Here is a 25,423-nt window from a genome sequence, read left to right as displayed (position 1 = left end):
GAAGACTGCTTTAGATGCAGACTCATTCCGACCCAGGTCTGTCTCTTCTGCGTTCTTTGGAAACTGCCCCTCTAAGAAGACTGTGCTGTGTACCTCAGCACTCTGCCACGGCAGCACACACACTTGGTGGTGTAAAGGCTGAAAAGCAGGTGACATTCTGATTCATAACCACTGTTTCTTTTGGGAACTTAATTATTCTGATTATGAGATGTTATTAGTGTCTGTGCATTTGTATTAAAAATGAGTTAAAAGATACTTAGAAAAATAAATTATGCACATTTCTTTGTACTTTGTGAAAGGCTGTGGAGTGGCTGTGATAGTTTCACCCGGTGACCTCCAAAAATCATTTGTGAAGGTCACTGGAAGCAATTGGTCTTAAGATATTGTGGTTTAACTCCAGCCAGCAACTTTGTCTTATATCCTTCTTCAAAAAGCAGTTTTAATGTTGTTTTTTTCTTTATTTTATTCATCAGTGTTCGTTGGAAGATTCTGCTACAGTTCCAGTGTCGGAACAGATTGTTGTTGACTGGGACCCCAATCCAGAACACAATGGCTGAGGTATCTGGGAGCTCTTAAAAATGGACTTTTCTTTATAACAAGGATATATACCGAATATATACGAACAGTTGAGAAACCTATTGTATTTGTGTGTTTGTGGGATCATAATTGTAGCAAAACACTGGCAAACAGATTTGGGATAAGCTCTGGGAGGGGAAAATTTGGAAATGTGCCACACGTCCAAATAAAGATAAAACTGAAGGTACCGGATGCTTAGTAATGCCTAGATTACAGGATGAAATCCGCTTCTTGTGGCTTTTCCTTCTGTTGGCCAAAATTGTTGTGTTGTGTTTCTCACTGCCTTCTGATGGTGTCTGTCATGTTGGTATATTTGGCATTTGTTGAGGGGGAGTGGGGGAAGAGGATGCAGCTGTGTTTTTGTTTAATTTTGCTGTGTCTTGTGATCTAGTAAAGTGATTTTGCTTATGAAGAGCTGCAAGGGTATGGGATCCCCAATTACCTTGTCCATAGTAGGGTGACTTCTGCTGATCTGCTCTTTTCTCCTCCTTTTAGCTTTGGGCCCTGCTGCATTTCATCATGCCAACACTGTTTGATTCCCATGAAGAGTTCAATGAGTGGTTTTCCAAGGACATAGAGAGCCACGCAGAAAACAAATCCGCCATTGATGAGAGTGAGTGCAGTGTGTAACTACAGTAGTTTTTATATTAAAAAATCTGTTACCCTGTTTCTCTTTTTTTGGGGATGTGTGTGAGAAATGTCACCTAAAGCAGAGGGTGCATAATGGGATTGGAACCTTATGGATTGTTCATGTAAAAATATGTGTTTCTGACTGTAATGAATAGAAAAACTTGTAGTAAAAACGTTGATTTTCTACTTGTCTGAAGTCCTCCTTCCCAAACACAGGAATATTTTAAATATTTGTAAGTTTCTACAGAGCACATCATCTTGAAGATCTCCTGAGTGTGTTACAGGCTGTAGACATAAAAATGATGACACAAAGTGCTAAACACCTTTTGAACTCCAGAAGGAAAGCTTAAAATTTCTTCTAAAAAAATATCTTCATGGTAGATTTTAGGGATAGTTATGGAGAAAAATCTAGCTAGGTAAAATGGCTGATTTGTAACCACAGTAGAACACCACACAGTTGGAACACGGTCACAAAAGTAAAGGCCTTAAGAGCTCAAATACCCAGAACTTAATTTTTTACAGGTTATCATGAAGAATGCAGTTGTCCTGCTCTTGTAATGCTATAATTCTGGGGGGGCAAGACCTCAAACTGTTATGATGTCTTAGTGAATTAGCAGTGTCTCATCTGAAACTTTCTTCTTCACTAATAATGAGTGATAAATTAAAGCCTGTACTGTTCAGCCCAGGGGAGTATAGAACACACAAAATGCCTTAGAAGTTCATTCTTCAAAGCAGATCTTTAGATTCGTAATTAAACGGTGTAGCATTGCACTTGTTTAAAAAAAGAAAAATGAACGGAGAAATATCAACTTTGTGCTGCAAGAGCTGTGGTGAGGGGAAATGGCTGAGCAGTAAGAGACTTAATTTGTAGAAGACACCTTATAGTTTCTTCTTTGGTGAAATAATTGTTCCTTCTTCCCCATTTCCTGTGTTTCAGACCAGCTATCCCGCTTGCACATGATCCTGAAGCCTTTCATGTTGAGAAGAATCAAGAAGGATGTGGAAAATGAGCTGTCAGATAAGGTGAGAAAAAGTGTTTATCTGGAATGAGTATTTCAACTTTTATTGTCAGAGCTCTGTCCTCTAATCTGGTTTTTGCAAACTCATTTGTCAGTCTGCATACCTGACATTTGATTGTAAACCTTTCACGGACCTTCAATTTCTGGCACCATATCCCAGCAATCTCATTAGATGTGAATGTAACTGAAGAACCCCTAATTAATAAACTTGCCTAAGGAAAACATTTTCTTAACAGTTACAAATAAAAAATCTTTCAGCCTGATTAAGCTGACAGAAATATCGCTAATTGAAGTGAAGGAGATCGATACAGCAATGATTGGGTGATAAACATCTCCAGTTGCCTTGGTGAGGGATTTGGCATGGATTTGAGATTCGTCTTGCTTGCTTGTACAGAGCAAGGAACGCATAGCGGCAGCATCATACCCTTCTCTCTTGTTAGTCTTGTCTCTTGATTTCATGTGGATGTTAGCAATACTGGATGATCTTGTCAGCATGTCCCCAGGTTTTGAGACCACTGGCTAAGAGATATTTATTTCATTCTGATGTGCTTATTAATTTCAGAACTGGAACTTCCCCACAGACACTGTTGTGTGATGTACCTCTCCTTATCATGGGCTCCTGACACCTGTTTAAAATGGCTCTGAATGGGTAGATAAGATTTTACCAGTAGGGTAGTAGAATTAAGGTCAGATTTTAAGCTGATCAGCTGCAGATGGGATGTTTTCAGAGCTTCTTAAGAATCTGTTTACTTAGTTGTGCTTATGTACTTTTAAAGGTCTGTGTCCTATAGCATTACCTAAGCCTTCCAAAACACACCTATTTGTTAAGGTCCTTCCCGGATTGGATCCTGAAATACAGACAGGAATGCAACTGCTTTTTTTTGTTGTTGTTGTTTTGGTGTTTGGGGTTTTTTTTGTGAGAAAGTTAAGTTTTCCTTAAGATACATTTCTCTGCTTTGTGTATACTGGTGTGGTCATCCTCAGTTTCAGAGATAGAAAAGGCTAAATCTTCCTTGCTGTTTTGCAGATTGAAATTCTAATGTACTGCCAGCAGACAAGTCGACAGAAGCTGTTGTACCAAGCTCTGAAAAACAAAATCTCCATTGATGACCTCCTGCAGTCCTCAATGGGCACTACTCAGCAAGCACAGACCACCACTAGTAGTCTCATGAATCTAGTCATGCAGTTCAGGAAGGTAAGGCTATTTTAAATACTATTTTTTTCAAAGTGTATTCATTCATTAGCACAGAACTAAAATACAGCTTGTAGAAAGCACCATATAAAAAAATTTCTGACACAGGCAAGCAAAGTTGCATGCAGTCCTGTTGTGTTTCTTATGCAATGATGTTGGGATAGAGGAGCTTTAGCCAAGTGGTGCATGGATCTGCTAACTGGTTTGGTTCCAGATTGGTTATTGAAGGAAATCATTCACTTGGGAAGAAAAGGCAACAGCGGTTATGTGAATAGGAGAACATCTGATGCTGTATTCCAATTTGAGTAGATATACTAAAATAGCTTTGCACTACTAATAAATACTGAAGTTTCAGTGATCAATAGTTGTAGTTAATTTGAGGGATAAGTGCTGCGTCGGACTAGATTAATTCTTCCCGGTGTTTGACATGCTCTCTTTCTTATAGGTGTGCAATCACCCAGAGCTGTTTGAGCGACAAGAAACTTGGTCTCCATTTCACATCTCCCTAAAGCCATACCGGATTTCAAAGTTCATCTACTGTCATGGACAGATCAGGGTCTTTAACCACTCACGGGACAGGCAAGTCCATTTCCTCTCCGGCTTAACATACTTAATATTATTGCTAGACTTACTTTACCTTTGTAAGTGCTAATTAACTCCCTTACTTGATGTACTTACATGACATTGGCCAAGTGATGCATTCCTACTTTACTTTTGTTCATTCGGCTGTTAAGCATCTGATATCTGATGCTCTTTCTTGGTGGAATCCTGATCATCAAATATCCGTGTGAATAAGAAAGTCAGGAAAAAGAATTTAGAGTTATTGCTGATGATGTGTAATAAATTATGCTTTAAAAGAATTCTTACCAAAAAAAAAGGCCAAAAAACCAAAAACCTCTGGTTTCCCTTCAGTGAGTTTTCACGCTTAAGGAAGCTATCGGTATCTGTCTGTTGTGACATGGTGTATTGGTGCCTTGACAGCTTGTAGTGCTTACCTTGGATGAACAGAAGCTGCTTGAGTGCAGTTTGCTGTTTTCACTGACTGTGGAAATTCTTGATCAGTTTTGTCTGCATTCAGTTATGAGAAATGCTCGTGGCAGAGATGAGGAAGCCACGTTTGAAGATGAGACTAATTGTTGTACAGTGTAAAATGCACCAGAGCGATGGCATGGCTCGGTGTCAAATTAACAGTAGTGCACATGGACTGGTGATGCTTTTCTCTTACTGCCATGCAATTCCAGATATTCAGAGTGCTGAAATATTTGCAGTGAAGCATGGAAATTACTCTGCATCTTCTGCTGATTGTGTGATTGAACATTGTATGTGTTAACACCTTCTCAGTGATACTGTTTGGTTCTATTGCTTTCATTTTCAGGTGGTTACGGGTTTTACTTTCGCCATTTGCACCAGACCACATCCAGCAGTCTCTCTTCCATAGGAAGGGTAGGTTTACAGTCCTGTGTGGCAGGTTGGGTTGCACGCTTGCATGTAATGTTGTAATAAGTCTTATTCAGGGGAAGGACTGAGAGGCCAGATCAATTGGTCCTCTGAGATAATCTGATTGGAACTTGTCAGAATTTTGTTAGCATTTGTACTTCTACATATATTTCATTTGCTCAGTGAGGAAAGGATGGAAGCAGCTGGAAGAAAAATAAACTATGACAACTTGTTAGTTACCACTTAATGCTACTGCAGTCTCTAGTTCCATTCCTTCTGTCTTGTTTTAACTTGCTTCAAGGGATTAATGCTGCCTTTTTAGTCTAATGTCAATTTTTCACGGATTCAATTCAGAGAAATCTTGGATTTGTGTCAGTACATTCTGTATTATATGTTGAACTGCCAACTTGTCTTTCAAGTAAGAAGTGGATGAGTTGCAAGTGACCCAACATCTAATCTATGAGCAAAAAACCCACAAAAGCTGCTTATATTGACAAATAAAATTTATTATAGATCTGCCCCCCCCCCCAAAAAAAAAAAAAAAAAAAAAGTGCTAATTGGATTGCTAAGCCGGTGGGATGGGAAAAAGTTCGGGAGAAAAAGCAAGACAGGTACTGGCTGTGTTACTGTGCTGAAATCTGCTAGCACGGACGCATTCAGCTGTCCAAACCCCTTTTCAAGTGGGGACAACCAGGTGCAGCTACTGGAGTCTGCACTTGTCTGTAACTCTAACTTCCCTGTGTCTTGCTGATTATTCTGGTTTCTGTTTGTTTTGGCATTCGTTATTGGCTTTTTCTTGGGGACCTTTTTTGGCGTGCTGTTGAAGGAAAATAATTTTGAGAATACAATTTTTGTGTAGAAGTTAAAAAATAAAGAGATATGAATGGTACTGGGGATATGCGGTGCACATGGGTGGGCCTGAAAGGCCTTCTTCATTAACAGAGGAACATACCTCTCCCGCTCCCCATGCTTCAGCGCAGTGTATCCATCATCCTCACTGTATATGTTGCATCCTTATCCCCATGCTTGCATTCCCCCACCCCCTTCCAACGCATTTGGCTAGCTGGGTGAGAGCCAGCGTGTTTGGGTCAGCCATCTGGCCGGTAGGGGTGGGGAGTCGCGAGCATGCATGCTGCCTGTTGATTCTTAGTAAGTGAAATCGATGTCCTTACTGGTTGTGTGGTGTCTGGCCTAGGACGTGTTTCTCAATAAGTGCCCTTCTTTTGCCAAGACTGGAAAAGAAACTGGAACTTGGAGTCAGGCAACAGTGATTCAGACTAAATTTTCAGTATTTCTACAAGATCTAGGTTAAATTAGGATCTCCTCTTTTTTCACCTAGATTTGCCATATGTCAGAGGATGTGTCTCCAATTAATAAAGTTCATTGTTTTCAGCTGTGTCTGTGAAATGTGTTGGCTTAACTTCAGTATTTTCTGTGACATAGGCATCAATGAAGAAAGCTGTTTTTCTTTTCTCCGGTTTATTGATGTCTCTCCAGCGGAAATGGCAAACCTCATGAATCAGGGACATTTAGCCAGGTGAGGACAACTTTGGGTTTTTTTCACTTTCTAGCAATTGTAGGAAACATACAGGTGATGTTAGGGGCATCTCTCCATAAACCTGCATTTTCCATGCCTCCTAATACTTCTATTTGTCTGTCATTATCTAATATTATAGCAGCTTCTAGAGTATTCCTCCAGCTATAGGGCATTTGTGCAAGGCAATTTTTATGCCTCTCAAAAGGAGAAGCCCTCTGTAACAAAGATTTAGCATAGTAAATAAAGAAGATGGTCAAAGGGCAACAGAAGAGTTTGCTTAGGATGACGCTGTAGGTTGCTGGCGTTATCAAGCGCAAAATCCAGACTTTGCAGTGAAGTGGCCTTCCAGTGCTTACCAATTGCACTTGGGCATGTTTAAACACACGCAGAATAAACTTGTGTTGTGGTAGTTGTTCTTCGGCTCCAAGCCATACTTTCTGCTTCCACATGTCCTACTTCTTAATACGAAATGGAATTTCAAGGCGTAGACTTGGGATTAAGGATTTTTAGCATTGTGACCTGTATTATCTTGGAAAGGGAGATGATCTGTTTAAGTTCTAGTGTACTCTGCAGTGGACAGTACTCTGACTGAAGTTAGATAGTCACTATAAGACATCTGCAATTAAAAGCAAGTCTTTATTAGCAAGAATAAAGGTGTTTTGCTTAGGGCTTTGTAAGTGTAATATTCTTCTATTGTTGTGGTTATTTTGGACTTCTGTTTCTTGTCTGTGTTCCAGTAACATCAGACAGATTTCTCTTGATCTGTCTGATCTTTATGATAAATTCTGCATTCATTATACAGTTTGTTACGAATAATTTATATATGGAGCAATTTACAGAGAAGTCAGAATGCGATTTTAAGTAGTAGCGGCTAATTCAGGGTTGACCCTTTTAAACGAAGTGCTTCAAACTGTATTCTAATTTAATCACTTAGATTCAGTTAAGCCACCTTAGAAAAAATCAAAATAAGCATAATATAATTGGAAGATGTCCAGCAATACTGATTTCCTTTGTCAGGAGACTGTAAGGCTGAAACTCTGAGAAAAACCCTGTTTGTTTCAAATAGTTATGTTGTAAATATATTCAAGCCTTTCTTTCACAAAGCAGTGAACTAAATGTGTCTACTGTGTTCTCTTTCAGATGGTTAGCGCTCTTCCTGTCTCTGAAAGCATCCTACAGGCTCCATCACATGCGCTTCTGGATGGAGGCTGAAGGGGAGAAACAGCAGGGGTCACGTTTTCTGAGGAACAGGGATTTCTTGCTTGATGTAAATTTCCCGCTGTCTTTCCCTAACTTGCACAGCTGCACTTTGCTGCAGGTAAGCAAAATTTCTGTGATGTGAAGACAGTTGCAAATCCTCGTGAGTCAGAAACTATGAAAGCATTTCTATCCTTATAAAACAGAAGGGGAAAAGCTTCTATTAGGATCACTATTATCTGCTTTATTGGATATAGGTAATAAAGCTCAAGAGTGCTGAACAGAAAACTAGTTTAGCTACTGTCTTCCATACATTTCAAAACTTGCTATAAAAAGTACATGAGTTGAATTAGAAGCCTTACAAATATTGCCAGGACAACAGAACTAGATACTGGAGGAGCAGAACTGGATTGATGATTTGTCAGGGATGGATTCTACATGTAAGCTTAAGAGTTTAGTAGTGTTTTTCTAGATGCAAGGTGCTTGTCTTCTGACTGTCTCTAACACTCTTCTCAAATTCAGTACATCGCTGCAGCAGCTGGGGAAAGCAGAGACTTCAGCCTAGCAGTAATTCAGAGTTGGTGGACAAGCATTGTTAATGGTGTCTTTCTACTCTGAAATTTGCTTCTGCTGCTGTCTGGTAGACTCCAGATGTGTTCACCTTACTGTGTAATGCAAGGTCATTTTCTCTATAATCTTTTGCCTGGGATGTGTGTGAAGGTTTTGTCTTTTTATGACTAAATTGCTGTTGATTTCCTGAGTTAGATTACAGCTCCATTGATTCGTTTCACTGGGAAGTAAGTTCACAAAAGTGCTAGATAGAGTCAGGAAAGCATCTAGGGCAGTTAGCAGATATGCAGTTAAAAAATCTTTTCTGAAACAGTGAGATCGTGCCAACTTTCTCTAGGGAATATTGCTTCTGCTCTTGAGTCTGGAAGGGGAAAGGAGATAGCCAGAATTCAACTGAATAGCGTGTAGAGGAAGTTGAAATTGAAGACGCATAAGCAGTAGGAAACCAACCTTGGACTTGGTGTCATGTTTTGCAGCGTTAACAGCAAAGCCAACAAAACGAGTCCTCCTAGTTATCAAACAAAGAGCAAGCCAACTGAGTGCATATGCCAGTTAACTCTGGCTGTGCTGGTGTTTAAATATTCCATGGTCCCGTGCCTGGCTTGATAAAATGTCTGTTACATGGATTTGCTTTCAGTTACTTTTTTTGAGATTACATTCAGCTGTTTGATTAGTGACGGTGCAATGCTTGTCTCTGAAATTACACTGTAGCTCTGTCCTCTCACTAGTATAGTTAAAGAAAACTTGTGTGGTGACCTAAATGTTGCAGCCTAACAGTAAAGGATAGAAGGTGGTGTCAGAAGTTGAATGGTGCCTTCCGTAAGTGCACACATTTTTATGAAGACAATCTAGGTCCTTACATAGCCTTTGGGTTAGTGCATGTAAATATTAAAAGGAAAGTAATTAACTTTTCTTGAAGAACAGAAGGTGAGTTAACATTATAGATACTAAATACAAGATGTGGGATATGCACATGTAGATTTTAATATTAACAATGAAACGTGGAGCATTTGGATAGGCTACAGACCCACCTGTACCACAGCCTGGCAAGACTTAAATGTGTAACTGAGTTTCTCCAAATAATTTCTGTTCTTTGAGGAAGTCATTACTTGTGTCTCAGGGGTGCTGGTGCTGTGACTGCATAGCTAGTGACTGGTGTAGCTGTAAAAGTGCCTTTTACACAGAAAACAGCCAGCTGAGGAGCAGAGTTCATCAGTGTGTGCAATACAGTGCGTTTGTGATAACCCCAGTAAATCTAAAGGAAGTTCAGCCCTACAGTTATGACAGGCTCTTTAGAACTGTTTTCTAACCTGCATGTCAGACAAAATACCACTTGAATGACTTTAAAATAAGCTGTTTGCAGAATTTTGTTTGCACAGCTTCCCTGTCTAGAATGCCTTTTAAAAAAGGTGCAAAACCGAAGGGGAAGTAGAAAAACAAACTGTCCTTTACATGCCTGTCTTTTAGCTGCGTGGGTCATTGTGAGTGAAAATGAACTAACTTTTTTATCCTCGCCCAAATTTGAGAAACTTTTTCAATGTAAAATTCCCTGAGGCTTCCCCCAGGGCTTCATAAGATAGTGACACGTAGGGAGCGAGGAGGGGGAGAAACAGAGGAAAAAGGAAATGGTATAAATCTGGCTTTTCTTAACTGCTTAGATCAGCATTTCCGATAGAAGAGACAAACTATGAAAGTAAGTCAGTAGACTTAAAACCACATTTATTTTTAATGGATCTTTCTGAAATTGAGGTAACTTCTGTCTAAAGATGGTGTGAGTTTCTTCATGTGAACACAGAAATCCCTTGCAGTGCAAGGTCTCTTCATTCCCCTTACTCAGCACCTCCACAACGTATTAATTTGTATACGTTGATTTAAATTAATATAAAATCAGATCTGTTGAGAATGAACCCTTCTCTTCTTTGCTTTCCTAATTTTCGTTCTTCTAAAAAAAATCAGGTGTGTTAATGAGCTTTAGATGCTGGTGGCAATCACCCATGTTTATATGCAGCTCTGTTTGCAATATAGGGAAGCCTCTTTCAACACTTTGGATTGTGTGGTTGTAGTAAATATGTACATTCTTATTTTTTAACATTCCCCCTCTTCAGTTACTGGCTTTGCTGTACTAAGGTATATGGATCCATTTCAGAGCTGTGGCTGTGTTCAGTTCTGTAACTTTACCTGCTCTTTTCCATGTGTGTGGCTGACAGGAAGCAGGTTTCCGCTGTCCCCGTTATATCTGGTGTCTGCTCTGTTCATCAATACTTAATGGCTGCGTATGTCAGGGAATTCAGAGAGGGATGTTTGTGACCTGCTTGTAATTTGTACACAGGAAGCATGGCCATGAAAACCAGATTAATGCCCGTGTACGAGACCTGCAGCTAATACTGTGTGTAACAAAAATAATATTTTTCTCTTATTTTGGATATCTTCTTGGAAGGCTTCCTTTGTGTTTCTTCCTGGGTTTTAACTGGGCCATCTTTGATGGCTCTTGGATATTGCTTTCCAAAAGAGAATTAAATAACAATCTTGCATAGGTTTGGAATTACAGTTTATTAGCTTCCTCTCTATCCATTTCTTGCATTCTCATTTTCCAGGAAATAAAGCTACCAAACCCTCTGATGGCCGTGGCCGCAGCCAGCGAGTGCCTGCTGTCGTAAGGCACGCTGGAAAGCCTGGCGACTGCGTGCGGGGCCGACTGCTCTCCGTAACACCAGCCGCAGCGCCTGCGTGGGCCGGGGCGGGCAGGAGAGGGGCTCCGAGCTCAGGCTGAGCCCTGGGTCAGTTTGGCCTCCTGCTCTGGCTGGGAGGGAGGTCGCTCTGGCTCCTGCTGTCCCTCCTTTGCTCCCAGCGCTGCGTCCTGCCTCTGCTGCTGCCGCCTTGCACGGTCACTGCCGGCTGAGCCAGCTGCACAGAACTTTCCATTTTGATGGCTGTTGACTTTGCCCTTTGGTTCAATAGGCTTCTGGAGGGGAGGGACGGGTGGTGGAACTAGCACCAGCGGCACAGCCACAGGTTGTGGGACGGGACAGCTCCTTTCTAGCGGCGGCACGGGGGGGTTGTGGCCACCACGCCTGGCCCCCCCGAGCAGTAAGCTCGCGTTCCCAGCCATTGCTGGCAGACACGGAGTCCAGCCTTGCATTCCCCACTCTGCTGGTTCAGCACACGGCCTGTTTTACCAGGTGGTGAGACAGATCACAGAACTGACTTGGAATGGTGGGGCAAGGGGTTGCTTTCATCTTGATCAGCGTCTTAATGAGCACAGACAGCTAGGCCAACAAGAAGGGGCTCTGTGGGCACAGGAGCGAACATGTGAAGCAGTGGTTGCTTAAGCCAGCGTTACTGGTGGTGAAGAATTGCCAGCTGAATAAGAGCCTGGTTTTGGGATCACTTCACGTTATCAGGGTGGCCCAAGCTTTGACCTGTGCTGTTTAGCCCTGCTGAGTGTCCATGGAAGGCTGTTGTCAGCTCTTTCTGTGCTCACCTTCTATATAGAAGAGCAGATGTTTGGTCACAGAGTATGAACTGTATTTTTGCCTGCTCCAGACCACAAGTCACACTGGTAGCAGCTGAAAGACGCCCTTACATGCTGGGATGGGCTGGTTGTGTTTTGTAGGTGGTGCTAGCATGTATGCACAGTAAGACTACTTTTCTCCCTTGTCAGCAGGTTCCAAATCATACATGCTAGCCACCTGCATCTCGCCCAGTGAATCTACGTCTGGAGAAAGGGCCCAGGATGTGTCATCCCTAATGGGCTGCTGCTGTGGATGTTTTCTAGCGTGTTTTGACATGTGTAGGAATGGGTATATCCAGTGTATGACAAGATACGAGGGTGTCTGCTTCTGTCATGTACCCTGATGTTTAGAACTTCAGACGCTGGGATTTTAGAAAATTGCAAGGCTCTGTAAAGTAAAAGCATGCAATTAATTTTGGTGCGTTAGGAACTGGGGCAGAACAATGACAAAGCTTTAGATACTGTTTACATTTTACTTAAGTGAATTAAAAGAACTGCTAGAACTGCCAGGAGGGCACATACTATGATCCTGTGGCAATGAGAGGCATACTTCTTAACGGTTCTAAAATTATTGCTTCTTTCCTATAGTGTGCAGAATAATGCTCTGCATACTATAGGAAACAATTGTATATAACAATATGTAACAGTTGGTCACTATGAATGTAGAAGAGTCAGAATAAAAACGTCAGAATAAAATGGCTTAGTCTATAAGCAGTTTATTTCATTGTTTGATGCAGGTTATTTACAATAAAAAAGGAAATAAATGATGCAAGCGCAGAAAATGTAGTTTTCTGTTATTTTTCTGTTGTTTTCTGTTTTCTGTTGTTGTTGAGTTTGAAGAGCTCTCCTTTAAACTGCCACGTCACCTCGGTGCCCCCACTTTTGAGTGGATCCGTTTTTCTGTATCAAAAGGACATCAACAGTCTTGTGGCAAAGTCCAGGTTTTACACATGGGTGCGTTCACGTGCTGAGTAACTGTGCTAGCACCTTGAAAGTCTTCAGGATGAAATTTGGAGACATTTTGCACAGGAAAGTAAGAAGAGGTTGCTAGAGATCTAAGTCCAAAGATACCTATCCAGTCTCATTTAGTCTTAATTTTTTTCTGTGCCAAATTTCATTTTACCCATGCTTCAGAATAGATAAAGGAGTAGCTAGAGAACAGCTTGAGCGTCAGATCTACTAGAATATTCCTGTACTTCCTTAGTTATAAAAGGTAAGGTCAAAAGACTCAAAGAAGGAAAAACTTGTTTCTGGTTCCAACTGAGTGTAAAGGCAAGCATTGATACGAGCTATTCTAATTTCAACTGTTTCAGGATTTGAATGTTCTGATAATTATGCAAAGATCCTATACGTTGTTGCTGCAGAAGATGTCTAGAGTTTCCTTTTTCAGAGAAATATTTCTCATGGGTGGTTACAAGATATGAGTATCTCTTTATAGATGTAGTAACTTAATTTTAATTTTCTTTTCAGAACCTTGTGTTCAGCAGCCACTGTAAAGCAGTTACTGGCTATTCGGATCATGTCATACATCGAAGGAGATCAGCTACCTCATGTGTACGATGCTGCCAGGTGACTGAGCTGCCGTCCTTCCTGTGCATAGCCAGTCCACGGGTAAGTCCAAGTTAAGTTGTAAATTATGTATTTTCTATTGTGTTTTAAATCTTGTTGGAATTGTGTCTTAGGAACAGGATGATCTATGACTTTCTTTTGGTTGGGCAAAGCTGCTGTGAGGATGTCCTTTTGCTACTGTATTCAGTAGTGGGTTTTTTCATAGAGGAAGTGTCTGTAATGTGTACTGAAGGGAAAAGGAAAGTTGTAAGATGCACCCAACAGGAGTTATTCTGAGATACAGATTTCACTTTCTCTCCTAATACCAAAAGCAGTAAAATTATAGAAGAGATTATGGAGATTATTCCCCAGTAATCTAAGGGGGAGATGTAGGTATGATTTGGACGGCATGGGATGATTGTTTGGTCAACTGTGATGGCGGAGGGGGGCTGAGGAGCAATGCTTTTTTGAAAACAATGTTCATTGTTTCTCCTTGTGCCAGTTTGTGCTCCAAAAAGGAAATGCCAAGTTGCGATATACGAGCATTACTTGAGTTGTCATTTTGCAAATCTTTTGGGTATTCAGTGGTACTGCTTGGGGTTGTCCATCATCTATTAATTGAATTCTGAAATTACTCGAGCTGAAGTTTCCAGGGCTGACAGAAGAGACCTTCATACATCTCAGGCTGTTGTACTCCATGTTGTTGGACCTTGACAAAGCTAGACAAAATGTACTTTTATGACTACGCCATCCAGGCGTTAAGTTCTTTAGTCACCATTGATGTTTTTGCTGTGGGCTTGATCAAATAGGGCCACACATGCTGGAAAAGGGTGGCTGGCGAGTAGGACTCTGTGCTTGTTACCTACACACTGCTGCTCAAGCTGATCCAGCTGAACATCTCGGTTGCGTATCACCTTCCAGTCACCGCACACTGCCTGGTTCAAAACCAAGCAGTTGTTCTGAGAGTAAATTGTGAAAACCGCTTCTCCTTCAGATTCCTTTGACTGGTTGCTCTTTGTACCTAAATTTGCGTTACAGATGAAGAACATGTTGGAATACTTGCCCTACATCAGGAAGGGAGGAGAGGGGCTTAGGAGGCTACATATGAAGGGAAGGGGAAGGCTAGGAGAGATCATAGCTGACATTTATTCTTGTGAATAAAAGTTGCTTGTTTTGGCTTGGCTGGTGTATAAAAATGATTAAGTGGAGGCACGGCTTTTTGTTTCTAGGAATACAAAGACTCAATTTTACGCTTGCTAGAAACTTTTGGCAGGAGTGTAGAAGACCTGAAACAGCAGAAAGAGCACATATGTTCTCAGAAACGATAGCCTTCTGTTGTTGTTTGACCTGTGGTGAATTTTGGGAAGTTAATGGAGCGAATGATAGAAATAAGAGCGTATGTTTATGTAGCAGCTATGGGGTGCTGGTGGGGGGGGTCAGTGTCGTAGCTTGCTTTCTGTGCAGGCCGTTTTCCTGAGTACAGTTAGGTCTCAATCACAAAAAAAGTAGTTTGGAGGATGGATCTAGTATTGTCATTAAGAAGCCAATTAATTCAGTTTCAAGTAATATTGTTAGGTTTAGTTTCAGTAGATCCCAGTGTTGTCAGAGGTGGTGTGGTGAGAAGTGGGTTTGGGCATGTCATGATGTTGAATTTGCATGGAGAGAAATGCAGGAGGCATTTTACAATTGCCCTAACTAAATGAAGTTACTGCGTTTTTAAGGTGGCGATGCATTCATATATCCCTATAACTATATTTTTGATGTGTCTCTGAACTATGACAGTTACATTCAATCGGTTTAACAATAATGTGTTACGTATTAAGGACTGACACTAAGCATTGACAATAATATGTTCAGTACTAAGGACTGCCCTACTTTTTGTTACGAATAAACCAGAAAAACAAACCCGAGGGAAAAAAAACTTTAAAAAGTGCACCAATGCAAAAAGGAGAGAGGACCGTGAACAAGATTGGATGGAAGATTTTTTTGGTGTCTTTCAGAAATGTGTTGTGTTTTCTTGTAAGGCCGTAGAAAAGACCCAGGGTTCTACCCTGCAAGTGTGTGTCTGCATTTAAAAAAGTGTGGAGCTGACAGTAAGGATAGTCTTGTCCTCAGATGTCAGTGTTACACAGGCTACACGGGAAGGTTAGTTCTTGTTAATGCAGAAGTTGCACTGAGGCACACAGAGTTCATCAAGATTGTCTCCTACTAGCTCTTCCTTTAGGTGAGGTATTACTGAAATACTTCTACAGTTTTATGGTGTGACTTTGTTTCTCTTTTAAAAAATCGTAGTGTATAAATCTGCATATTGATTTCAGCAGATGAGTCCTGTTTCTATGTCAGTAATTGGTCTGCTCTGTTTTGTGTGTCGTGGTTGCCTGTCCCAGAGATGTCCTGGAAATGAAATACAAGTTATCTGTGCTTGGAAGAGTTACTAGTTCCAGTCTCTCCATTGCAGAAATACGAACTGAAATGCAATGGTTAATAGCGTCCCTTAAGCAGCCTAAGCCTGTACCGTGTCCTTTGTGATGCACATCAGTGTTCAGGGGACAGGCTTGCTTGCATTTTGAGAGGAGAGGTTTTGCACTCACACACAAGTTAGTCTTGTGCGTTGACTGCAGGTGGCAGTACAAGATAACATCAGTTCCCACAGCATCTTCTACCTAGTGGAAGTGTGCACAAAGCCTTAACACAGTCCCTTTCATTTTGCAAGGTTTTTGTGTGGCTGTGTGTATAGGCCTGTAAGCTGGTCTGACTTAAAAATAGCTCTTGGCATCTTGCAAAACAATGGCTTTGCTATTATTGCTAAGGTTTTATATGCTTTTCTGGTTTTATTTCAAGATGTACTGTAATTGTGCTCATGGATCCCTTTAAACAGTTATTGGGCCCTTGCAAAGAGAAGGCGCTGTGAGATGAATTTGTTTCTATAAGAAAAGCTCTTGTAAAACAGGACTGGACCACAGGCTGCTACCCAGAAGGTCTTGCTTTATACCTTTTACTTTGAGTCAGAGGTGCAGCCAGCATCTAAGGTACCAGGCAGTCTCCCCTGAGGTATGGGTTGCTCCCTTCACCTTAGAATTCTAGAGTACAATATTTAAAACTGGTGGTATTTAAACGATTTTATTGCTGATCATTTAGTTACGCCATTAAAATATTTCCATGTTAGTATGCAGCAGCTAATTGTGTCATGTTAGAGTAAGCTGGAACAAAAAGTTAAACCCCCTTGAAATACATAAAAGCTTTTCATCTGCAACACAAAGATAGTTCTTTTACTGTATTTAATGTTTCAGTGGTCGCATTATCACACTAATTCCCACTCCTACTGAATCCTGCAGGAACTCCGCTGCTTACTGTTCCCCACCAAAACCTACAGACTCCGTACTGTTTCTTCCTACACAGCTCTGCTTCCTTTTTTAAAATGTGAAAACTTTCACAAGTTTGATTTCCTCTGTGTCCATTTTGATTTGTTACATTGCTTTCCGTAGTCCTGTAGGTAACGTCATTTTTTACACCATTAGGATACATGACAATATTTTAAACTTACATTAATTTACATGGTTGACACTTTTCTTAATTGTACTTCTGAAATAAAAGCAGTGATGACTTCTAAAGTAATGATACATTTGCTTCTTGAAGAATAAATCTACAAAGCATTGCCAGCACAACTTTTCTCTGTTATGAGGTTAATTTTCTAATATTACATGTTAGTTTCATTTTTATGTGAATTTACAACACCTTAAGTCTGTAGATAGTATGTGAAAGTTTCTATTAGCTTTCTTTTGTAAACACTGGCCCCGGAATGTTATCCCAAAATAGACTTCTAATCAGAAAAGGTGGAAAGAGGTTGGTGATCTGCGTTTTATTGGAAAGATTGTTTTGCCAAACAGTGAATACTTGTGTGTTAATTTTTGTGTGAAAGTGCCGTAGTTGTATTTGCTTTGGATCGTACTTTAATTCTGGGTGAAGTGTCTGAAGAAGGAGCCAGCAGAGCGGGCTGTCCTGGTGTGTGCCATGGCTTGGGTCCGCTCTGGGGTTTTATTCCTGCCCCTTACCCTGGTGAGGGAGGTAAGGGAAAGCTATAGGCTGTACAAGGGGCAGCCCTGTGGCTGGGACAGGCTCTTTACTGGAGGACCTCGTGGCCATCGGCGTGCAGCTGTTTGGCTGATGTGGACCTTCCACTCTGGGCTCAGGTCTGGGTGGCTGGGGCAGAGCGGGGGGAGGCCGTGGTAGAGCCCTGCCAGGGTGGCTCGCACGACGTGCAGTCGGGGTTCCGTGTTGGCAGCGCGGGGCTGTCCAGCTGGGCTCTGTGTGCTGAAGCAGGTCATAGGGTAAGGGAGTCATAGGATGGTCAGAAGAAAAAGATCATCCTGTGCCTCACTTTTGCTACTTCTGTGGCCCACTTCTGTTCAAATCTGCTGTCAAGCCCAAGAAATGTGCTGTTCCAAAACAGCTGTTTTCATGTTCGCATTTTTTCCCTTTCTAGTTTGTGTATCTTCCTAGTTTTAAATTGTCATGTGAATTTTTCTATTAAGGATGATACATAAATCTCATATCTGCTATGTAAATACTTGAATGTGAAGAGCCAATAAACAGAAAAAAACCAGGCAAAATGAGAGATTCAGCAAGGATATTATTCTTTTACTCCTCTCAGCTTTGATGTCAGTTGTATAGCAGTTGGCACACGAGGCATTGTTTATCAAAAGACAGGTAGCCCTTGCCTGGTCGTTCACAGGACTCTGTCGTGTGGGGAGGAGGTGTTGCATCTTGGCTTATGTTAAGCCCAGCCGGAGATGGTTTTCCATTTGTATGTCAGTAAGGATTTGCCTTTTTAAATTTTATCCTGTGGGAAGGTACCTGAACTGGAGATTTGGGGATGAGAGGGAATCTGAACAAGAATATTCATTATTATTTTACTTGTAGGTAACAGCTGTGCCGCTGGAGTTCTACTGCAATGACCGAAGCGCAGAATACGAGCGCAGGGCACTGAAGGAAGGAGGGAGTCTGGAAGCAAAGCAGTGTGTGCTCCATGGAGCCCCTGAGCTAGCAGCGGACTGGCTGAAGCAATGCTCCCGGTTCTTCCCAGAGTATCCAGGAGGGCTGCTGGGGATCAGGCCTCAGAACGGCTGGTCTTTCATCAGGATACCAGGTAAGCTTGGAGGTCGTCACGGAACAGGGATGAGATAAATAAGGACATCTGCTCTTTGGTGGTAATTATGCTCGATTATGGGCTTTTTGAGGGGGTGGCTGTGTGTGTGTTTTTCCTCCTGAGGTAAAGTTAACTCTGGTACCTTAAGATGCACTGTGATTTCACGTCCTTTGTGTGGAGTAAAGCTGTCGATGGGTACTGAAATTTTAATACAGACTTTTCTATTGCTTACAAACTCCTCTTAGCATGTCAGCCCTTCAAATGACTAAAGAGATTAGCTTGCTAAAGCACAGTCTCCTCTCACAACCAAATACTATTTTGAGGTTGGAGGTAGAAGATTGCAGGAAAAGTAACTCATACCTTGCCTCCTAGTGTGTTGGAAGGCCTTCGTATTGACCTAAGAGATTTTTTTGTTGGTCTTTGTAGTGAAAAGATAAAAATTACTTGTAGCAGTCTACCATGAGAAGGGTAGGTTTGGGGACCAAGTTCAGAGGAAATTGGTCTGGAAAGCAAGGCATGAGAGATTACTGTGTTTCAGCTAGAATAAAGGCTTACTCATATTTCCTGGTAAAGTGCGCAAAAAAGATACCAATGTACTTGTAAAATAAATGCACTTCATTTTTTCCTAGAATTAGACTGAGGTAATCCAAGATGTCCTAGAATTTGATTGCCAGTACTGCGGTGACTTTCCTGGGCCGGACATGCTCTGGCTGTCAGAAGATGGTCCTGAGCAGTGAGCAGAGCGGTGCAGAAAGCACTAGAGATCTGAGAGATAGCCAAGAGGAAAAACAGCTTACACTGCCAGATGCTAAGTTATTCCCAGACCCTCTTGGGTCAAGGATGTTTGGCAGGGGAAGTTAGTACAGTAAAAGGAAAATGGCCTTTTGCTTGCTGCAGTCCGGTTTGAGAAGGTACCTCACAAGTACTTGGAGTCATTTGGAGCACTTTATACCTATGTAATGGAGAAACCATTTTTCATGAGCTTGACCTAGATTAATGTTCAATGACAGTTGGTGATTTTACAGTTTCTTCAGGAGTTCATTGAATTATTTATCAATTATTTGGAAACAGAAAATGAATCGCTGTGCAGGAAGGAGGGAAACAGCAAAGGGATAAATTAAGGTAGAAGGCATGGACAGAGAAATGAAGAGAAGTAGCCATTGTAGGTGGAATAGCGGGAGGGCTGCATTCTCTTGAAGAGGCTTTCGTTTTAAGCTGATGACTTTGTCATTGGCAAAAATGTGTAGTGGAATAAAGATGGGATACAAGAAGCTTACAGAAGTGAATGAACACATGCAAGGTTAGGCAAATTGTCAGAGCACAACGACAAATTTGGTTGAGAATCTGGTTGGGATGAGCATGTTATGTAAAGCTGGCTTAATTTAGGAGGTGTTGGAGCTAAAAGGGGATTTTAAAAAAAGTAGGTTTGTACAGCTGTGTTTTTAATTAGGTGGAAAGTAGCATTCAAACCTAAACGTACTCGGAGAGGGCATGAACCATGTCAGGGCAGCTATGTTCATACGTGCAAGGAGCAGGCACAGTGCATTACAGAAAGGGCCTGATGTGCTGAAGGAGCCATCTACAAGGCTGAAGCCTAGCAAGCGTCAGGTGGAGGGCTAGGTGTGATGATCTGCAGTAAGTAGGTGACAAGAAGAAAAGGAGATACCTCTCTGCTAACCCTGCTCTAGCCTCTCCCAGGCTTGATGTTCCCAGTGCTCTGGCAGCAGGCTCAGCTGCGATCACTGTGGGAATCTCTTGAGGCTTTTCCTGTTCTTTGAAAGAAAAATGGTCCTAGATTAAATGGCAGGAAGTGTCTGAGTCCTTTTAGCATCGATAAAAAGCACCGGCCTGACTGGCTGTTTACTGTGAGAGCCAGCTAGCTCCTCACTGACCCCATTGTGCCGTGCAGACTGTCGGGAGGGGAACCAGGGGTGTCAACTGGAACCAGACTTTATCTCTCTTTCCTCTGCTTTTTGCATGTCCAGAGGCACTTTTTGTCATTCTCCAGAGAGCAGTGAGCCCAGCTACAGCCATCGGCCAGAGCTCCCGACAAGGGTTATTTTCAGTCATAATCATTTGTAACTGTTCTTCCCAGGCCATGGGATCCCACTGTATCCCCTTGTGGATAATTTATGTCCCTGTCCCAGTGTGACTGGAGGCAGGGGCTTTTTTCTTCGGACTGAAAGCCATACAATACGATTTGGCTGTTAGCTTGGTTTTGGTCGGGTTCTGTTTTCTTGTTTATTTCATACAGTGCTGAAGGACTAAAAAATTGTGTCCTCTGTCTCCTGCCTGGGTTAATTTTTTTAAAGTTCCTTTGATGCAGTTTAAAAAAAAAATAATAAAAAAATCAATGATATCGTTGTATGTTTTTGCCAGTCATTAAAAATGGAAAATCTGGAATTGCAAATTTAATGCCATTTAAAAATTAAGTAAACAGCCTTTTTTTTCCCCCAAGGTAAAAGGATAGGAGACATAGAAGTGAGAGAAACTAGAAGTGGAAGATACTTTTTTTTTTATTTTCCTTTTACCTTCTTTTGAGTAATTGTAGTGTTTTCTGAAGGTGGCGTAAACAAAGTACATTTTCTGTTACTGCTTTCCAGAATTTGTCCTTTGAAGCACTAGGTGGCAGGCTTTAAGCATGCAAAAATATTTCATCTTGGAAAACATAATGGCATCAAGATAGCACGCTTAAAGATGCCAGGTTAAAGTCAAATGGGTTTCGCTTCCAGAGACAAGAAATCTTTTGTTAGTTCTGTTTTGCTTTCCTAACAGAAAAAGCCAACAATACACCCCCCCCACCCCCGCAACAAACAAAAAAAAACCCAACCCAACTTTCTCGCCAGTGCAGTCTAGTCTGCTCTGATGCTGAGATATTGGACAAATTATGAACTGTTAACAAGATGCTAACTTTTCAGACTGTAAGACCATCTGCAAGTAAGTTCTTTACTTGTAATTTGCATTTTATTGCTATTTTAAAATACTGACTTACACAATGGAGGACTAAGGAGCCAGCAGCAAAGGACACGCATCACTTCCAGTCACCAAAACTTAATTCTACCTATTCATGCCTGTGCGAGAAAAGCAGTAGCATTTTGCTTTTGGGAACTTGCTAATATGTTAATCTGAGCCAGTCAGGACTGGCTTTTGAACAGACCCTGTTTGTTCTCTCGGTTTCCTTCCAGTCAGATGGCTTTTGGTGTAAAAATCATATTATTTTGTCATGTATATCTAGACTTTTCATGTTGCTTCACTCAGTTGAACTCATTCTGAAATAGCAAGCTGACCAACTAGAATAAATGCAGAATGTTATGGCTGTGTGCATTTAAAGGAAAGAATGACATTTTCTAGAAAGGGTAAATATTGCTACTGTGCAGAGTTTTTGACTTAACATAGATGTATTTTAAAACCACATAACCATAAGTAATTTCCATTTTTACTTAATTGCCTGAGTTCAAACCTTGGTGTTCCTTAGAATGCGTGAAACTGTTAACTATTTGTATGCGATGCAGACCAAGTTCTGCTCTGGAGGCGAGTGCGTCACTATACAGTATGTTGCACTTGGAACAAATGCCAGCTGAGCTGCGGTCCTGGTTCTCCTGACAGTGTCTCCTTGGCTTGGCTCTCTGGCTGATGGGTTCCCTAAGGTAGCTGCTAACGACTCAAGTGATTATGTGGCACTTGCTCCTGGCAAAGCTACAAAGTCACCCTGAGGAGGAAGAGGAGACTGGCAAAAAGCAGTGACTAGATAGGCAGACTGGAAAGCATGAGCAGAGCTCTTGTCTTGGATTCTCAGCTAGGGAAGTGCGGGAGCATGGCTCCGACCTTACCTAAGGAGGGAGCGCTGGCAGCATTGGTTTATGGTGCAAACAGGATGGCTAATAATTTTAAGCGATATTGACAACTCACAGTTTTTTGAAATTCAGAAAGGAGGACTGTTGGCTGCATCCTCAGATGTCCTAATGTAGATCCTGCTTATTCCAGCATCAAGTCCATTATTTATATTTAATCTAAAGGCAATATTTTTGAAAGATATCTTGATTGAAATACTAAAGTGATGATGAATCTACCATGTTTCTGGATAAAAGTGTTGCTGACTAGTTTGTTCTAATTATTGGAAGGGTAAGCGGGAAGCATGCCTTGTTTTTACAGTTTTAACAAGTCGCTGGATACTGTGCCTTTTTCTGCTACTGTAGAGATCTCTTCTGATGTTAAAAACCTTTGTCCAAAAAAAGAACCTTGAGCAGTGCCAACTGCTTTTTAAAAAATTGAAGTGGATCAAGTTTCTGAATTCCCTCGCTGCAAGAGCTATTTTTTAACACACGGAAATCTTGGAGATTTTTCCTGAACACTTTGTGGTTTTTACAACCTGTCTGAAAGACATAGTAAACCTGGGTGTGTTATTTCAAAATGATCTTTTGAATTAAGTGTAGAAGAATAACTACATTTCTGCTTTTGTCAGCAAACCACTGGTTGTACGTGCAAGAATCAAATGTAGTAGGCCTCTGGGCAACCCCGCTGCGCTTGTTAGGAGAGCTGTTGTGTGGTCTGCGGTCCTCTGTTCCACTAGTATGAACTTGGGTTTAGCTGTATTAAAATGCATGGTGCTCAGATGAATTAATTGATTTTTGTATATACCTTTTATTTTTTAATCGGGATATTGTGTCAGACAGTTAACTGCTTTACAGAAAGCTGGGCTTGCTTCAGCCCATGCGTGAGTTCATTGTGTGCAACAAGGAGCGTGTGGAAGGGTTACCTGCCAGACGTTAGAAAATGTTACCTGCTAGACATGTCGAAAATATTTGGGTTGTGTACTAGCCTGTGCCATCTGCAGTTGTCAACTTTCCATTTTGGCTGTAAATTCAGACTTCCCAAAGAATAAAGAATCATCAACGGCCTTTCCAACAGATAATTTTTTGGAAGAAAATGTCTCTTCATCCTCTTTCGACAGTAATGTATTGTTTACTGAAGTTTATGTACAGAATGTACAAACAGGAAGATCTCCTTCCTGAAAAATACTTCATGAGCAGTGCTGAAATAGGGGACGTGAAGTATAAAATCTGAAGTGACTGAAAAGATTGCCATCTGGAAATGTTTCTTAAAAAAAAAAAAAACAGGCAATCCAAAAAGCAGAGGGCAGGGAAGAGAAAGAAAATTGAGGCAGTGCCATGAAAGGGCTGTTATTTTACAGCAACCTAGAGCACTGTTCTTCACTTTCCATGGTGGTGAGGGGTTTGATCTTGAAACCAGAAGTGTGGAGGGTCTAAAGTTCAGCAGCAGATGTCCAAAGGACAGCATTTTAACGTCTCAAGTGGAGAAAATTTTCTTCAGCTGTCAAGGTATGTTCTGGTTGTTGATCTGGTCAGAATGAATCCACAGGTGAGGGAGATGGCTGTTTGAGGGTACTCATGAGGAGCTCAGTCTGTGGTGAAATTTTGCAAAGTGGGTATATTTGTCTACTCCGGTCCCAACAAATGACAGTTACTGTTAGCGATGTGATTGTGTCAGCCAGGAGGGATGCTGCAGTTTCTTCCATCGCAACTCATTACTTTAGGGATGATAATGCAGCGAAGTGCTCGGAGAACTTAGACATTAACTTGTTGCATGGAGGTGTTTTGACTTTATTAGTTACCTGCTTTTCTTCCCTTTCTTTTTAGACAAAGAGAGTCTGATCACTGACAGTGGAAAACTTCATGCCCTAGATCTTTTGTTGACGCGGCTGAAATCTCAAGGACACAGAGTTCTCATCTACTCCCAGATGACACGAATGATTGACTTACTGGAGGTAGGAGAGCTGTAGCCTTACAGAAGACAAATTCTGAAGGTGCAGATTTAGCAACAATTTTTTAGAGAAAATATATAATTTGGATGCAGCAAACCTAGCACTAAGTTACTGCGCTGAAGGATACCCAGTAAATGCATTAGTGATGCATCAGTAACGACTCTCATATATGAGAACATAGGAGCTGCCGTACAAAGTTAGGGTTAAGGTCCAGCCTAGCGTTACGCTTCCACCCCTGTACAACAGCAGATGGTATGGGGAAAATGTGCAAGAACAGTGATACTTCACAATTAGTCTTTCGGTGCCCACCAGTTTGCAGCTTAAGGGCTTTCTGAGCCGGATGCGCCTCTGTGTATGCAGTGATTCTAAATGGATTTTATTCTTCCATGAAATTGTTCAATTACATCTTGGGTCTTTGTAAGTTTTTGTCATTTGTCTACCCTATGGCAAGGGTTTGCATGGCTTAATTATCCTCTTTTGCTGGTTTTGAACTGCTTCCTTCAGTTTTCATGTGATGCCCATGTATCCTTTTATTGGAAGGAAGAGGGAGAACAGTAATTAATTTTACATTTGTTTACATTGCTTGTAACTTCAGATTTTTGCTGTTTCCCTCTATCATCTTATTTCTGTGCAGAAGTTTGGTAGACATCAATAGTAAGAGGTTCTCTGGCATATACAATAGGAAAGAAAAAAGAAATTAGGAATTAAGTCATTACTTGTTATTTGAATACAGTCAATATGCCGCAGAAGAAAAAAAAAATAAAATCGGTGTTTGATTAGCACCTGTGCCACCAAAGAGCTAGTCTGAAGAGACATTAGTAGGAGAACTTTTGTTTTGGTTTCCTATTGGTAATGCTTACAAGGCTTAGGAAGAAATACTTTTGTTTCTCTGGGCTTCTCTTGACGACAGCAGAGTTTTGAGTTTTCGGCTGGATCTGAGTGGTATCTTGTGTCACAATGCTTCTGACCTTGTCTGTGGAGGATTAGTAGTAATTATTTTCATGACTAATTCTGAGTAGGAAGAATAAGACTTGATGTACATTAGAGGCAATCCTGAAAAAGTTTTCTGACTGTGAATACATAGTAAGTGGGGAAAATACCTGCATTTGGCAGTAAGCCTTCAGTACTGCTGAAACATCAGGGTCCTGTGATCCCCTCGGCCGTTAGCCCTGGGTGTACGTGGGCTCCCTCCGCAGCGTTTGACATGGGGTCCTGCCTTCTCCACAACGAAGTGAAGAGAAAAATTGAGAAGCCTGAATCAATAGCTGCCTAAATCAT

The 25,423-nt window shown here is 41.3% G+C and overlaps 1 protein-coding gene across 4 annotated transcripts in view; it reads left to right on the top strand.

Moving 5' to 3' along the window:
* Positions 1–25,423, top strand: part of INO80 (INO80 complex ATPase subunit) — a 67,165-nt gene that overhangs the window by 25,398 nt on the left and 16,344 nt on the right. For all 4 annotated transcript variants that reach the window (XM_055715563.1, XM_027804682.2, XM_027804681.2 and 1 more), the window contains exons 17-27: positions 474–558; positions 1,072–1,189; positions 2,144–2,229; positions 3,253–3,420; positions 3,863–3,996; positions 4,793–4,860; positions 6,298–6,391; positions 7,532–7,709; positions 13,140–13,280; positions 18,138–18,363; positions 24,021–24,148. In XM_055715563.1, coding sequence (XP_055571538.1) covers positions 474–558; positions 1,072–1,189; positions 2,144–2,229; positions 3,253–3,420; positions 3,863–3,996; positions 4,793–4,860; positions 6,298–6,391; positions 7,532–7,709; positions 13,140–13,280; positions 18,138–18,363; positions 24,021–24,148 — 1,426 coding nt within the window. The remainder of the gene's footprint in view (positions 1–473; positions 559–1,071; positions 1,190–2,143; positions 2,230–3,252; positions 3,421–3,862; positions 3,997–4,792; positions 4,861–6,297; positions 6,392–7,531; positions 7,710–13,139; positions 13,281–18,137; positions 18,364–24,020; positions 24,149–25,423) is intronic.

This window comes from Falco cherrug, chromosome 7 (genome assembly GCF_023634085.1).
Source record: "Falco cherrug isolate bFalChe1 chromosome 7, bFalChe1.pri, whole genome shotgun sequence".
NCBI classification, from domain to species: domain Eukaryota; kingdom Metazoa; phylum Chordata; class Aves; order Falconiformes; family Falconidae; genus Falco; species Falco cherrug.
Note: the sequence above shows the minus strand (reverse complement) of the source record. Positions and strands in the feature narration are given on the sequence as shown.